This window comes from Pelobates fuscus, chromosome 12 (assembly GCF_036172605.1).
Source record: "Pelobates fuscus isolate aPelFus1 chromosome 12, aPelFus1.pri, whole genome shotgun sequence".
Lineage (NCBI taxonomy): Eukaryota > Metazoa > Chordata > Amphibia > Anura > Pelobatidae > Pelobates > Pelobates fuscus.
The window spans coordinates 1,322,007-1,335,346 of record NC_086328.1 but is presented as its reverse complement, the minus strand read 5'-3'; the positions used below and the strand labels follow the sequence as shown (position 1 = coordinate 1,335,346).

At 44.0% G+C, this 13,340-nt stretch overlaps 1 protein-coding gene across 5 annotated transcripts in view; it reads left to right on the top strand.

The window, feature by feature from the left end:
* KIFC3 (kinesin family member C3) overlaps nucleotides 1-13,340 on the top strand; it is a 53,749-nt gene that overhangs the window by 22,479 nt on the left and 17,930 nt on the right. Inside the window, exon 1 of one of the 5 annotated variants that reach the window (XM_063438560.1) lies at nucleotides 4,647-4,741. The exons of the other annotated variants lie outside the window; for them this stretch is intronic. Coding sequence (XP_063294630.1) covers nucleotides 4,717-4,741 — 25 coding nt within the window. The 5' untranslated portion in view covers nucleotides 4,647-4,716. Of the gene's footprint in view, nucleotides 1-4,646; nucleotides 4,742-13,340 lie in introns of those variants that run through there. 5 annotated transcript variants of the gene reach the window in all.

Sequence of the window (13,340 nt, the reverse complement as noted above, 5' to 3'; positions counted from 1 at the left end):
TATTCAGTATATTGCGCTGTGTGTACGTTATTCAGTATATTGCGCTGTGTGTACGTTATTCAGTATATTGCGCTGTGTGTACGTTATTCAGTATATTGAGCTGTGTGTACGTTATTCAGTATATTGCGCTGTGTGTACGTTTTTCAGTATATTGAGCTGTGTGTACGTTATTCAGTATATTGCGCTGTGTGTACGTTATTCAGTATATTGCGCTGTGTGTACGTTATTCAGTATATTGAGCTGTGTGTACGTTATTCAGTATATTGCGCTGTGTGTACGTTATTCAGTATATTGCGCTGTGTGTACGTTATTCAGTATATTGCGCTGTGTGTACGTTATTCAGTATATTGCGCTGTGTGTACGTTATTCAGTATATTGCGCTGTGTGTACGTTATTCAGTATATTGAGCTGTGTGTACGTTATTCAGTATATTGAGCTGTGTGTACGTTATTCAGTATATTGCGCTGTGTGTACGTTTTTCAGTATATTGCGCTGTGTGTACGTTATTCAGTATATTGCGCTGTGTGTACGTTATTCAGTATATTGAGCTGTGTGTACGTTATTATATTGCGCTGTGTGTACGTTATTATATTGCGCTGTGTGTACGTTATTCAGTATATTGCGCTGTGTGTACGTTATTCAGTATATTGCGCTGTGTGTACGTTATTCTGTATATTGCGCTGTGTGTACGTTATTCAGTATATTGCGCTGTGTGTACGTTATTCAGTATATTGCGCTGTGTGTACGTTATTCAGTATATTGGGCTGTGTGTACGTTATTCAGTATATTGCGCTGTGTGTACGTTATTCAGTATATTGCGCTGTGTGTACGTTATTCAGTATATTGCGCTGTGTGTACGTTATTCAGTATATTGGGCTGTGTGTACGTTATTCAGTATATTGCGCTGTGTGTACGTTATTCAGTATATTGAGCTGTGTGTACGTTATTCAGTATATTGAGCTGTGTGTACGTTATTCAGTATATTGCGCTGTGTGTACGTTATTCAGTATATTGCGCTGTGTGTACGTTATTCAGTATATTGCGCTGTGTGTACGTTATTCAGTATATTGAGCTGTGTGTACGTTATTCAGTATATTGCGCTGTGTGTACGTTATTCAGTATATTGCGCTGTGTGTACGTTTTTCAGTATATTGCGCTGTGTGTACGTTATTCAGTATATTGCGCTGTGTGTACGTTATTCAGTATATTGCGCTGTGTGTACGTTATTCAGTATATTGCGCTGTGTGTACGTTATTCAGTATATTGGGCTGTGTGTACGTTATTCAGTATATTGCGCTGTGTGTACGTTATTCAGTATATTGCGCTGTGTGTACGTTATTCAGTATATTGCGCTGTGTGTACGTTATTCAGTATATTGGGCTGTGTGTACGTTATTCAGTATATTGCGCTGTGTGTACGTTATTCAGTATATTGAGCTGTGTGTACGTTATTATATTGGGCTGTGTGTACGTTATTATATTGGGCTGTGTGTGCGTTATTCTGTATATTGGGCTGTGTGTACGTTATTCAGTATATTGCGCTGTGTGTACGTTATTCAGTATATTGCGCTGTGTGTACGTTATTCAGTATATTGCGCTGTGTGTACGTTATTCAGTATATTGCGCTGTGTACGTTATTCAGTATATTGCGCTGTGTGTACGTTATTCAGTATATTGCGCTGTGTGTACGTTATTCAGTATATTGCGCTGTGTGTACGTTATTCAGTATATTGCGCTGTGTGTACGTTATTCAGTATATTGCGCTGTGTGTACGTTATTCAGTATATTGCGCTGTGTGTACGTTATTCAGTATATTGAGCTGTGTGTACGTTATTCAGTATATTGCGCTGTGTGTACGTTATTATATTGCGCTGTGTGTACGTTATTCAGTATATTGCGCTGTGTGTACGTTATTCAGTATATTGCGCTGTGTGTACGTTTTTCAGTATATTGCGCTGTGTGTACGTTATTCAGTATATTGAGCTGTGTGTACGTTATTCAGTATATTGCGCTGTGTGTACGTTATTATATTGCGCTGTGTGTACGTTATTCAGTATATTGCGCTGTGTGTACGTTATTCAGTATATTGCGCTGTGTGTACGTTTTTCAGTATATTGAGCTGTGTGTACGTTATTCAGTATATTGCGCTGTGTGTACGTTATTCAGTATATTGCGCTGTGTGTACGTTATTCAGTATATTGCGCTGTGTGTACGTTATTCAGTACATTGCGCTGTGTGTACGTTATTCAGTACATTGAGCTGTGTGTACGTTATTCAGTATATTGCGCTGTGTGTACGTTATTCAGTATATTGCGCTGTGTGTACGTTATTCAGTATATTGCGCTGTGTGTACGTTATTCAGTATATTGCGCTGTGTGTACGTTATTCAGTATATTGCGCTGTGTGTACGTTATTCAGTATATTGAGCTGTGTGTACGTTATTCAGTATATTGCGCTGTGTGTACGTTATTCAGTATATTGCGCTGTGTGTACGTTATTCAGTATATTGCGCTGTGTGTACGTTTTTCAGTATATTGAGCTGTGTGTACGTTATTCAGTATATTGCGCTGTGTGTACGTTATTCAGTATATTGCGCTGTGTGTACGTTATTCAGTATATTGCGCTGTGTGTACGTTATTCAGTATATTGCGCTGTGTGTACGTTATTCAGTATATTGCGCTGTGTGTACGTTATTCAGTATATTGGGCTGTGTGTACGTTATTCAGTATATTGAGCTGTGTGTACGTTTTTCAGTATATTGAGCTGTGTGTACGTTATTCAGTATATTGCGCTGTGTGTACGTTATTCAGTATATTGCGCTGTGTGTACGTTATTCAGTATATTGCGCTGTGTGTACGTTATTCAGTATATTGCGCTGTGTGTACGTTATTCAATATATTGCGCTGTGTGTACGTTATTCAGTATATTGCGCTGTGTGTACGTTATTCAGTATATTGCGCTGTGTGTACGTTATTCAGTATATTGCGCTGTGTGTACGTTATTCAGTATATTGCGCTGTGTGTACGTTATTCAGTATATTGCGCTGTGTGTACGTTATTCAGTATATTGAGCTGTGTGTACGTTTTTCAGTATATTGAGCTGTGTGTACGTTTTTCAGTATATTGAGCTGTGTGTACGTTATTCAGTATATTGCGCTGTGTGTACGTTATTCAGTATATTGCGCTGTGTGTACGTTATTCAGTATATTGCGCTGTGTGTACGTTATTCAGTATATTGCGCTGTGTGTACGTTATTCAGTATATTGCGCTGTGTGTACGTTATTCAGTATATTGCGCTGTGTGTACGTTATTCTGTATATTGGGCTGTGTGTACGTTATTATATTGGGCTGTGTGTACGTTATTCAGTATATTGCGCTGTGTGTACGTTATTCAGTATATTGCGCTGTGTGTACGTTATTCAGTATATTGCGCTGTGTGTACGTTATTCAGTATATTGCGCTGTGTGTACGTTATTCAGTATATTGCGCTGTGTGTACGTTATTATATTGCGCTGTGTGTACGTTATTATATTGCGCTGTGTGTACGTTATTCAGTATATTGCGCTGTGTGTACGTTATTCAGTATATTGCGCTGTGTGTACGTTATTCAGTATATTGCGCTGTGTGTACGTTATTCAGTATATTGCGCTGTGTGTACGTTATTCAGTATATTGAGCTGTGTGTACGTTATTCAGTATATTAGGCTGTGTGTACGTTATTCAGTATATTGCGCTGTGTGTACGTTATTCAGTATATTGAGCTGTGTGTACGTTATTCAGTATATTGCGCTGTGTGTACGTTATTCAGTATATTGCGCTGTGTGTACGTTATTCAGTATATTGCGCTGTGTGTACGTTATTCAGTATATTGCGCTGTGTGTACGTTATTCAGTATATTGCGCTGTGTGTACGTTATTCAGTATATTGCGCTGTGTGTACGTTATTCAGTATATTGAGCTGTGTGTACGTTATTCAGTATATTAGGCTGTGTGTACGTTATTCAGTATATTGCGCTGTGTGTACGTTATTCAGTATATTGCGCTGTGTGTACGTTATTCAGTATATTGCGCTGTGTGTACGTTATTATATTGCGCTGTGTGTACGTTATTCAGTATATTGCGCTGTGTGTACGTTATTCAGTATATTGCGCTGTGTGTACGTTATTCAGTATATTGCGCTGTGTGTACGTTATTCAGTATATTGCGCTGTGTGTACGTTATTCAGTATATTGCGCTGTGTGTACGTTATTATATTGCGCTGTGTGTACGTTATTCAGTATATTGCGCTGTGTGTACGTTATTCAGTATATTGCGCTGTGTGTACGTTATTCAGTATATTGCGCTGTGATGTCCATTAAACTCCAGGCTGTGTAAACTTATTACAGTTCTGGATTAATAACGTGTGATGGTTTTTACCCGACGTGGTTTAACTTTATATTGATAAAGTATCCTGCTCCTGCACGTCAATCATGTTTGGTTAGAATTCAGTGTTTGTTTACCTATTGTACAGCGCTACAGAGCCTGTTGGAGCTATATAAATGTAATCCAGTTTTACAGTGGTATTGTTCAGTACGATGTTACTGTGCTGGAGATACAGTTTCAGTGAGTTGGCTGTTTGTGTGCTCCCAATGTCCCTCCTCCCTCCCCGTCCCTCCCATTCCTCCCATTCCTTCCCTGTTTCCTCTCCAACTTGCCCTTCACCCCGGGAAGTCTGGAATGGATGAGGATCCTGCCTGCTGGAGGAGGTATGGCTGTCGGAGAGGAGGGCTTGGTTGTTGTTGGTATTTGCTCTCTTTGAATGTTTTTTTGGTTAGAGATATGAGAGCTGATCTGGTCTAATAAGATGCAAGTTGTTGGCAGCAAGTTGCAGGACAGGAGAGGGTACACTACTCCTGGCTGGTGGTTTAATCAGTATAATCCATCAGAACGCTGGCACCATCTCTTCCTGCCCACCCCGCTCGCCTCCCCCCCACCCCCATGCAGTCATCTTCTCCCGGGACGTAGACAGTCTTCCTAGTTCTCATACATCCCCCGTCAGCCGATTCCCCTCCCCGTTACTACAGGAGAGTCCCCCATCAGCCAATCCCCTCACCGTTACTATAGGAGAGTCCCCCGTCAGTTGATCCCCACACCGTTACTATAGGAGAGTCCCCCGTCAGTTGATCCCCACACCGTTACTACAGGAGAGTCCCCAGTCAGTTGATCCCCACACCATTACTACAGGAGAGTCCCCCGTCATTTGATCCCCACACCATTACTACAGGAGAGTCCCCCGTCATTTGATCCCCACACTGTTACTACAGGAGAGTCCTCCGTCAGCCGATCCCCTCACCGTTACTACAGGAGAGCCCCCCGTCAGTTGATCCCCACACCGTTACTACAGGAGAGTCCCCCATCAGTTGATCCCCACACTGTTACTACAGGAGAGTCCCCCGTCAGTTGATCCCCACACCATTACTACAGGAGAGTCCCCCGTCATTTGATCCCCACACTGTTACTACAGGAGAGTCCTCCGTCAGCCGATCCCCTCACCGTTACTACAGGAGAGCCCCCCGTCAGTTGATCCCCACACCGTTACTACAGGAGAGTCCCCCATCAGTTGATCTCCACACTGTTACTACAGGAGAGTCCCCCGTCAGTTGATCCCCACACCATTACTACAGGAGAGTCCCCCGTCATTTGATCCCCACACTGTTACTACAGGAGAGTCCTCCGTCAGCCGATCCCCTCACCGTTACTACAGGAGAGCCCCCCGTCAGCTGATCCCCTCACCGTTACTACAGGAGAGTCCCCCGTCACTTGATCCCCACATCGTTACTACAGGAGAGTCCCCAGTCAGCCGATCCCCACACCATTACTACAGGAGAGTCCCCAGTCAGCCGATCCCCTCACCGTTACTACAGGAGAGTCCCCGTCAGTTGATCCCCACACCGTTACTACAGGAGAGTCCCCGTCAGTTGATCCCCACACCGTTACTACAGGAGAGTCCCCCGTCAGTTGATCCCCACACCGTTACTACAGGAGAGTCCCCCGTCAGTTGATCCACACACCGTTACTACAGGAGAGTCCCCCGTCAGTTGATCCCCACACCGTTACTACAGGAGAGTCCCCCGTCAGCCGATCCCCTCACCGTTACTACAGGAGAGTCCCCCGTCAGTTGATCCCCACACCGTTACTACAGGAGAGTCCCCCGTCAGTTGATCCCCACACCGTTACTATAGGAGAGTCCCCCGTCAGCCGATCCCCACAACGTTACTACAGGAGAGTCCCCCGTCAGCCGATCCCAACACCGTTACTACAGGAGAGTCCCCCGTCAGACGTTCTCTCACTCAGTCCTTCCCTCTTTCCCCCAGTTATAGCTTTGATCCAGTTTCATCCAGACTTACATAGAAAACAAACAATCCAGCTAATCAGCCCAATACACTGAATCATCGACATTCCATACATTGCTCACATTCTTTACTGCTCCCACTGGAAGGCTATTCCAGGTATCTACTACCCTTTCTATATCACTGTCACTGCTCCCACTGGAAGGCTATCCCAGGTATCTACTACCCTTTCTATATCACTGTTACTGCTCCCACTGGAAGGCTATTCCATGTATCTACTACCCTTTCTATATCACTGTTACTGCTCCCACTGGAGGGCTATTCCAGGTATCTACTACCCTTTCTATGTCACTGTTACTGCTCCCACTGGAAGGCTATTCCAGGTATCTACTACCCTTCCTATATCACTGTTACTGCTCCCACTGGAAGGCTATTCCAGGTATCTACTACCCTTTCTATATCGCTGTTACTGCTCCCACTGGAAGGCTATTCCAGGTATCTACTACCCTTTCTATATCGCTGTTACTGCTCCCACTGGAAGGCTATTCCAGGTATCTACTACCCTTTCTATATCACTGTTACTGCTCCCACTGGAGGGCTATTCCAGGTATCTACTACCCTTCCTATATCACTGTTACTGCTCCCACTGGAAGGCTATTCCAGGTATCTACTACCCTTTCTATATCACTGTTACTGCTCCCACTGGAGAGCTATTCCAGGTATCTACTACCCTTCCTATATCACTGTTACTGCTCCCACTGAAAGGCTATTCCAGGTATCTACTACCCTTTCTATATCACTGTTACTGCTCCCACTGGAAGGCTATTCCAGGTATCTACTACCCTTTCTATATCACTGTTACTACTACCCTTTCTATATCACTGTTACTGCTCCCACTGGAAGGCTATTCCAGGTATCTACTACCCTTTCTATATCACTGTCACTGCTCCCACTGGAAGGCTATTTCAGGTATCTACTACCCTTTCTATATCACTGTTACCTGGAATAGCCTTCTGTGGGAGCAGTAACAGTGATATAGAAAGGGTAGTAGATACCTGGAATAGCCTTCCAGTGGGAGCAGTGACAGTGATATAGAAAGGGTAGTAGATACCTGGAATAGCCTTCCAGTGGGAGCAGTAACAGTGATATAGAAAGGGTAGTAGATACCTGGAATAGCCTTCCAGTGGGAGCAGTAACAGTGACATAGAAAGGGTAGTAGATACCTGGAATAGCCTTCCAGTGGGAGCAGTAACAGTGATATAGAAAGGGTAGTAGTAACAGTGATATAGAAAGGGTAGTAGATACCTGGAATAGCCTTCCAGTGGGAGCAGTAACAGCGATATAGAAAGGGTAGTAGATACCTGGAATAGCCTTCCAGTGGGAGCAGTAACAGCGATATAGAAAGGGTAGTAGATACCTGGAATAGCCTTCTGTGGGAGCAGTATCTACTTCCCTTTCTATATCACTGTCACTGCTCCCACTGGAAGGCTATTCCAGGTATCTACTACCCTTTCTATATCACTGTTACTGCTCCCACTGGAAGGCTATTCCAGGTATCTACTACCCTTTCTATATCGCTGTTACTGCTCCCACTGGAAGGCTATTCCAGGTATCTACTACCCTTTCTATATCACTGTTACCGCTCTCACCAGTGTTCTGTACAATGACATGAGCACTTCCCTCTTTCTACTGCTAATACCTCTCCCTATACAACCAAGCATTCTGCTAGCATTTCCTGCTGCTCTATTACATTGTCTGCCTACCTTTAAGTCATCAGAAATAATCACCCCTAAATCCTTTTCCTCAGATGTTGAGGTTAGGACTCTATCAAATATTCTGTACTCTGCCCTTGGGGTTTTACGTCCAAGATGCATTATCTTGCACTTATCCACATTAAATGTCAGTTGCCACAACTCTGACCATTTTTCTAGTTTACCTAAATCATTTGCCATTTGGCTTATCCCTCCTGGAACATCAACCCTGTTACATATCTTAGTATCATCCGCAAAAAGACACACCTTACCATCAAGACCTTCTGCAATATCACTAATAAAAATATTAAAGAGAATGGGTCCAAGTACAGATCCCTGAGGTACCCCACTGGTGACAAGCCCAAGCTTCGAATATACTCCATTGACTACAACCCTCTGTTGCCTGTCACTCAGCCACTGCCTTACCCATTCAACAATATTGGAATCCAAACTTAAAGATTGCAGTTTATTGATAAGCCTTCTATGTGCAACAGTGTCAAAAGCCTTACTGAAATCTGGGTAAGCAATGTCTACTGCACCACCCTGATCTATAATTTTAGTTACCCAATCAAAAAAATCAATAAGATTAGTTTGGCATGATCTCCCTGAAGTAAACCCATGTTGCCTCTGATCTTGAAATCCATGTGTTTTTAGATGTTCAACAATCCTATCCTTTAACATGGTTTCCATCACTTTCCCCACTACTGAAGTAAGGCTTACTGGCCTATAGTTGCCCGACTCCTCCCTATTACCTTTCTTGTGAATGGGCACAACATTCACTAACTTCCAATCTTCTGGGACTACTCCTGTTATTAATGATTGGTTACATTGTATTATATTATATCATATCATATATTACATTACATCGTGTCACATTATATCCCATCATATCATGTCATATTATATCACAGTACATTAATTGTGTCATCATATCACATTATATTGTGTCACTGGGCACTGGAGAAGCCTGGTTGTTGCCTGCTCCCTCTGGACTATGGCCCCATGTTAAACGCTGTTCTTTTCCCCTTTAGAAAGACTTGTTCGTGCCTTTGTGCCTGGGCGTTCGGTAGATTGAATCTACCGAACCAACCCACAAATGGGGGGACTACCTGGACAAGGAGTGTGCCAGTGATTTACCTCCCAGAAGCTGTGGGTAACCGCAGCTTAATTGGTGAACGCTGGGTGGCCGTTGTTCATATAACCGAACATGTGGCAGCGGCCATCTTAAACTCCCGAATGACCAGCGGTGTTCAGCTCCAGATCTATGGAACTCAAAACGGACACTTATTTGCATGAACACCGCTGAGCCGCCGACCTCCCTTCTCCAGCAATCCGATAGGTACTTTCCCTATGTGCGCAGTGTTACCCCAGATAGCTATGCCATGGAGCCTATTCATGTAACGAAAGACTATGGAAAAGACTTTGGCTCCATGGCGATTGAACTGTATGTATGTGATCTGAGCGCCATTTGGTAATAATGTGCGCTCAGATCTAAGCTATCTGGGGATATGTTTAATGTATAAGTTTTATGTAGTAATTGTAACATTGTGTAATTTTATGTCTTTTTACTAACATGTGGCTAATAGAGTTTTGCCTCTGTCCTTGGAGATAATTGGATTCAGGGCCGGATTAAGAGCCCAGTTGGCCTGGTGCAGACAATTATGAGGGGCCTAAGTACAGAATCTTATCGACCAAAAACACTAAAGTCATACCTCTCAAGCGTTATGTATCTGGTGGAGATGTTGCCGGAGGGAAACTCATAGGATACAGCTATAAAAAAAAACTCAGATTCTCTTAAAATTTGCTAATCTCTCTCTAATTCATGCTTTCATCTTTCAATTAAATCCATACCCCCTAACAGCAGTGTAGCAGGAAGTCAATGGGCGGGGTAAAAGGGTGGGCCACTGACGTGTCATGTAACCAGAACTTCCAAAATGGCCGAACATGTGCAAAAAAGAGGCGTCTGCCCAAAGAATTGGAAGGCTAGTCTGTCATTCATGCATGCTGGCCAACAGCACCCTGAGCCTGGCATAAATGCGTCTAATGATGCGCTCGCTCCATGCTTTCTAAGGACTGTCCCATAGCACTCGCTGGTCCACTTGTCTCCTTACCGTCTTACTAGCAGGCAGAAGCTCCGGGTATACAGTCTGAGACAGAGAAAAGGTGGATATAGTGAGTGTAGAAGAAAGGGACATGCCACAGTGTTAGAGAGACCAAAGTCAGCATTACCTTAACTAATTTCATTTCAGCTAGTCCACACATGTTTTGTTTCCATATATCCCTTTGAAGTTTCTGAAGTTTCCATACTTAAGCAAGAGTATGTGAAGAGTAGTTAGGGTTGCCACTTTTCTTGGAAAAAAATACCGGCCTTACTAATTTGCATAACTAATTATGACATCACATGATGTAAATCACAAGGAAGGAGTGATAGAGAAAATTCTGTGAAATCACCAAATAACTACTTAGTTTGACTCTGATGTATAGATGGATTGCTCCCAGTGTCTCCCTGTCACCCAGTGTTCCCTAGTGTCTGTGTCCCCATGTCTCTCAGTGTCCCCATGTCACTAGGGGACACTGTGAGACATGGGGACACTGAGAAACTTGGGGACACTGAGATTATGTATCAGTGTCTCAGTGCCCCATGTCTCCCAGTGTCCCCATGTCTCCCGGGGACACTGAGAAACATGGGGACACTGGGAGACATGGACACACAAACACTAGGGACACTGGGAGACATGGGAACACTGAGACACTAGGTACACTGGGAGACATGGGGACACTGAGAAACATGGGGACATTGTTAATCCGGCCCTGATTGGATTACTTCCCAATTATCTCCAGGATAGAGAGGAGGGATTACAATGTGCATGTGGGAGTGGTTAAGGTAAACTGTCCTGATTGGTTACTGTCCAGTTTGTGTCCCAGTGTCCCACCAGGTGCCCTAGGGGAGTGTCCACCTGGTGGGAAACCTGCATAAATACCGGGCAGGTAGCCCAGATTAAAGAGATCACTGCTTGACCCTCAAAACGAAGTGTCGTCTCGTTCTTGGGTGGAATTGGATTGTATACTGTTACAGTTTGACTGCCAGGAGTGTAAACTGTTCGTATGTTTTTTCCTGTTCGGCTGTTTACAGCATTTGTATGGTTCCAGTACTAGAGTTGGAGAATTTGTGTGTTACCTGTTCGGGAGATTGGTGCTTGCAGTAGCTGCCTGTGTGTGTATATATATATATATATATATATATATATCTCCTCTAAATGGCTGTGTAACCCCTTGTGTGCCTGGGGCTGTGTAGCGGATGGCATTGGGCTGTCCACAAAACGTATGTGTTCTAACATGCTTTTGTGTAATTCTTACTCTCTGTATTCCCATTATATGCAGCATTCAACTGATTATTCGGTAGTTTCACTCCGTTTATTATACGAGTAAAACTACCGAATAACCAGGCCACCCTGATGTGAAGGGTGGCTGCAATTTACTTCCCTGTTCGCTTTATTGAATTTCCCATTGAAAAGCACGAACTGGTTGTTAAAGTCCCTGGGTGGCCGCCATTTCGGGAGCCGAACATGTGGCGGCGGCCATCTTAAACTCCCGAACAGCGGTGTTTTGCCTTAGAGTGTCTGGAACTAAAATCAGACACTCGACTAAGCCAGGGGTGGGGAACCTTCGGCTCTCCAGATGTTTTGGACTACACCTCCCATGATGCTTTGCCAGCATTATGTGTGTAAGAGCATTATGGGGGATGTAGTTCACAACATCTGGAGAGACGAAGGTTGCCTATCCCTGGACTAAGCAAACACTGCTGAGACCTCCAGAGCTATGGCAGAGACTGATAGAAACACCCGAACGGCCTGCCGTTCGGTAGTTTGAATCCCACGAACAAGGGGATTCATCCGAATGCAAACAAAGCTCTGGATGGCATTAAGTTCGGGACAAAAATAGACCGACCGCAAGGCCAAAACTCACGGAACTGTTTTTGGCTACTGTTGCCTGTGCGGTCGGTCAAAACTTTACACCTCCATAACTCCCGAACCCCTGAGCCGATCTGGGTGATTTTTGAGTATGTTGCTCACCCAGGGCTATCAGGGGACACCATATTTAGGGGTGTACCTTATGTATTTGAGGTACATCTAGAACACGGAGAAAATTGTGTACCGTTTAATTATGTTAAATGTTTATCTGAGGGGAGAAGATGTGTGGGTTGTACCTTGTACCCGATTGGTTATTGTAATAATTATGGTGGGTGTCTCCCTTGCATGGGAGAATTGCTTAAAAGGAGGGATTGTGTGATTAAACAACAGTTCTGCTCCTGGTGCTGTGTGTCGTCCAGTCATTGGGATCTGTATTGGGATATTCGTGGATTACCTTGCTTGCTGTGACTATTGTTATATGGGATTTTATTACTTGTTCCTGAGCCTCACTGGGATCTTTAGTGGAGTTAACCTGTGAAATACCATGTAGCGGAGAGCTGGTCTTTCACAGGTTAACTCCACTAAAGATCCCAGTGAGGCTCAGGAACAAGTTATAAAATAATTACAGCAAGCAAGGTAATCCACGAATATCCCAATACGGATCCCAATGACTGGACGACACACAGCATCAGGAGCAGAACCTAACTTTGAATCACACAACTTCCTTATAAAGCATTCTCCCATGCAAGGCAGGGATTTACAATCATTAGTACAGTATCCAATCATACCTGAGTAGCCTCCCACACATCTCCTCCCCTTAGCCCGACTCATAATCCAATTATACAGGACACAAATTCCCTGGGTTTCTGGATGTACCCCTAAACATAGGGGTACCCCTTTAAATATTACATCCCATGGTAGCCCTGATCTGGGTGAGTGATATATCTAAAAATCACCCAGATCAGACCAGGGGTTCGGGAAATTTGTGGAAGTAATAAAAAGACCGACCGCGCTGGAGGGAACAGCCGAAATTGGTTCCATGCGTTTTGGCCCTGTGGTCGGTCACAGAAAAAGGGAATAAACTGCACGAATGACTTGGGCTATGGAGACTGGAGAGGATTCAAATGAATCCCCTTGTTCGTGTGTTTCTGTCTACCGAACGGTAGCCGTTCGGTAGTTTGTATACGAATTGGCGGCAGTGTGGAGGTCTTAGCGGTGTTTGCCTAACCGAGTGTCCGATTTGGGTTCCAGACACTCGACGGAAAAACACAGCTGTTCGGGAGTTTAAAATGGCCGCCGCTACGTGTTCGTCTCCCGAATGGCGGCCACCTAAAGAACAAAGAACCCACTACA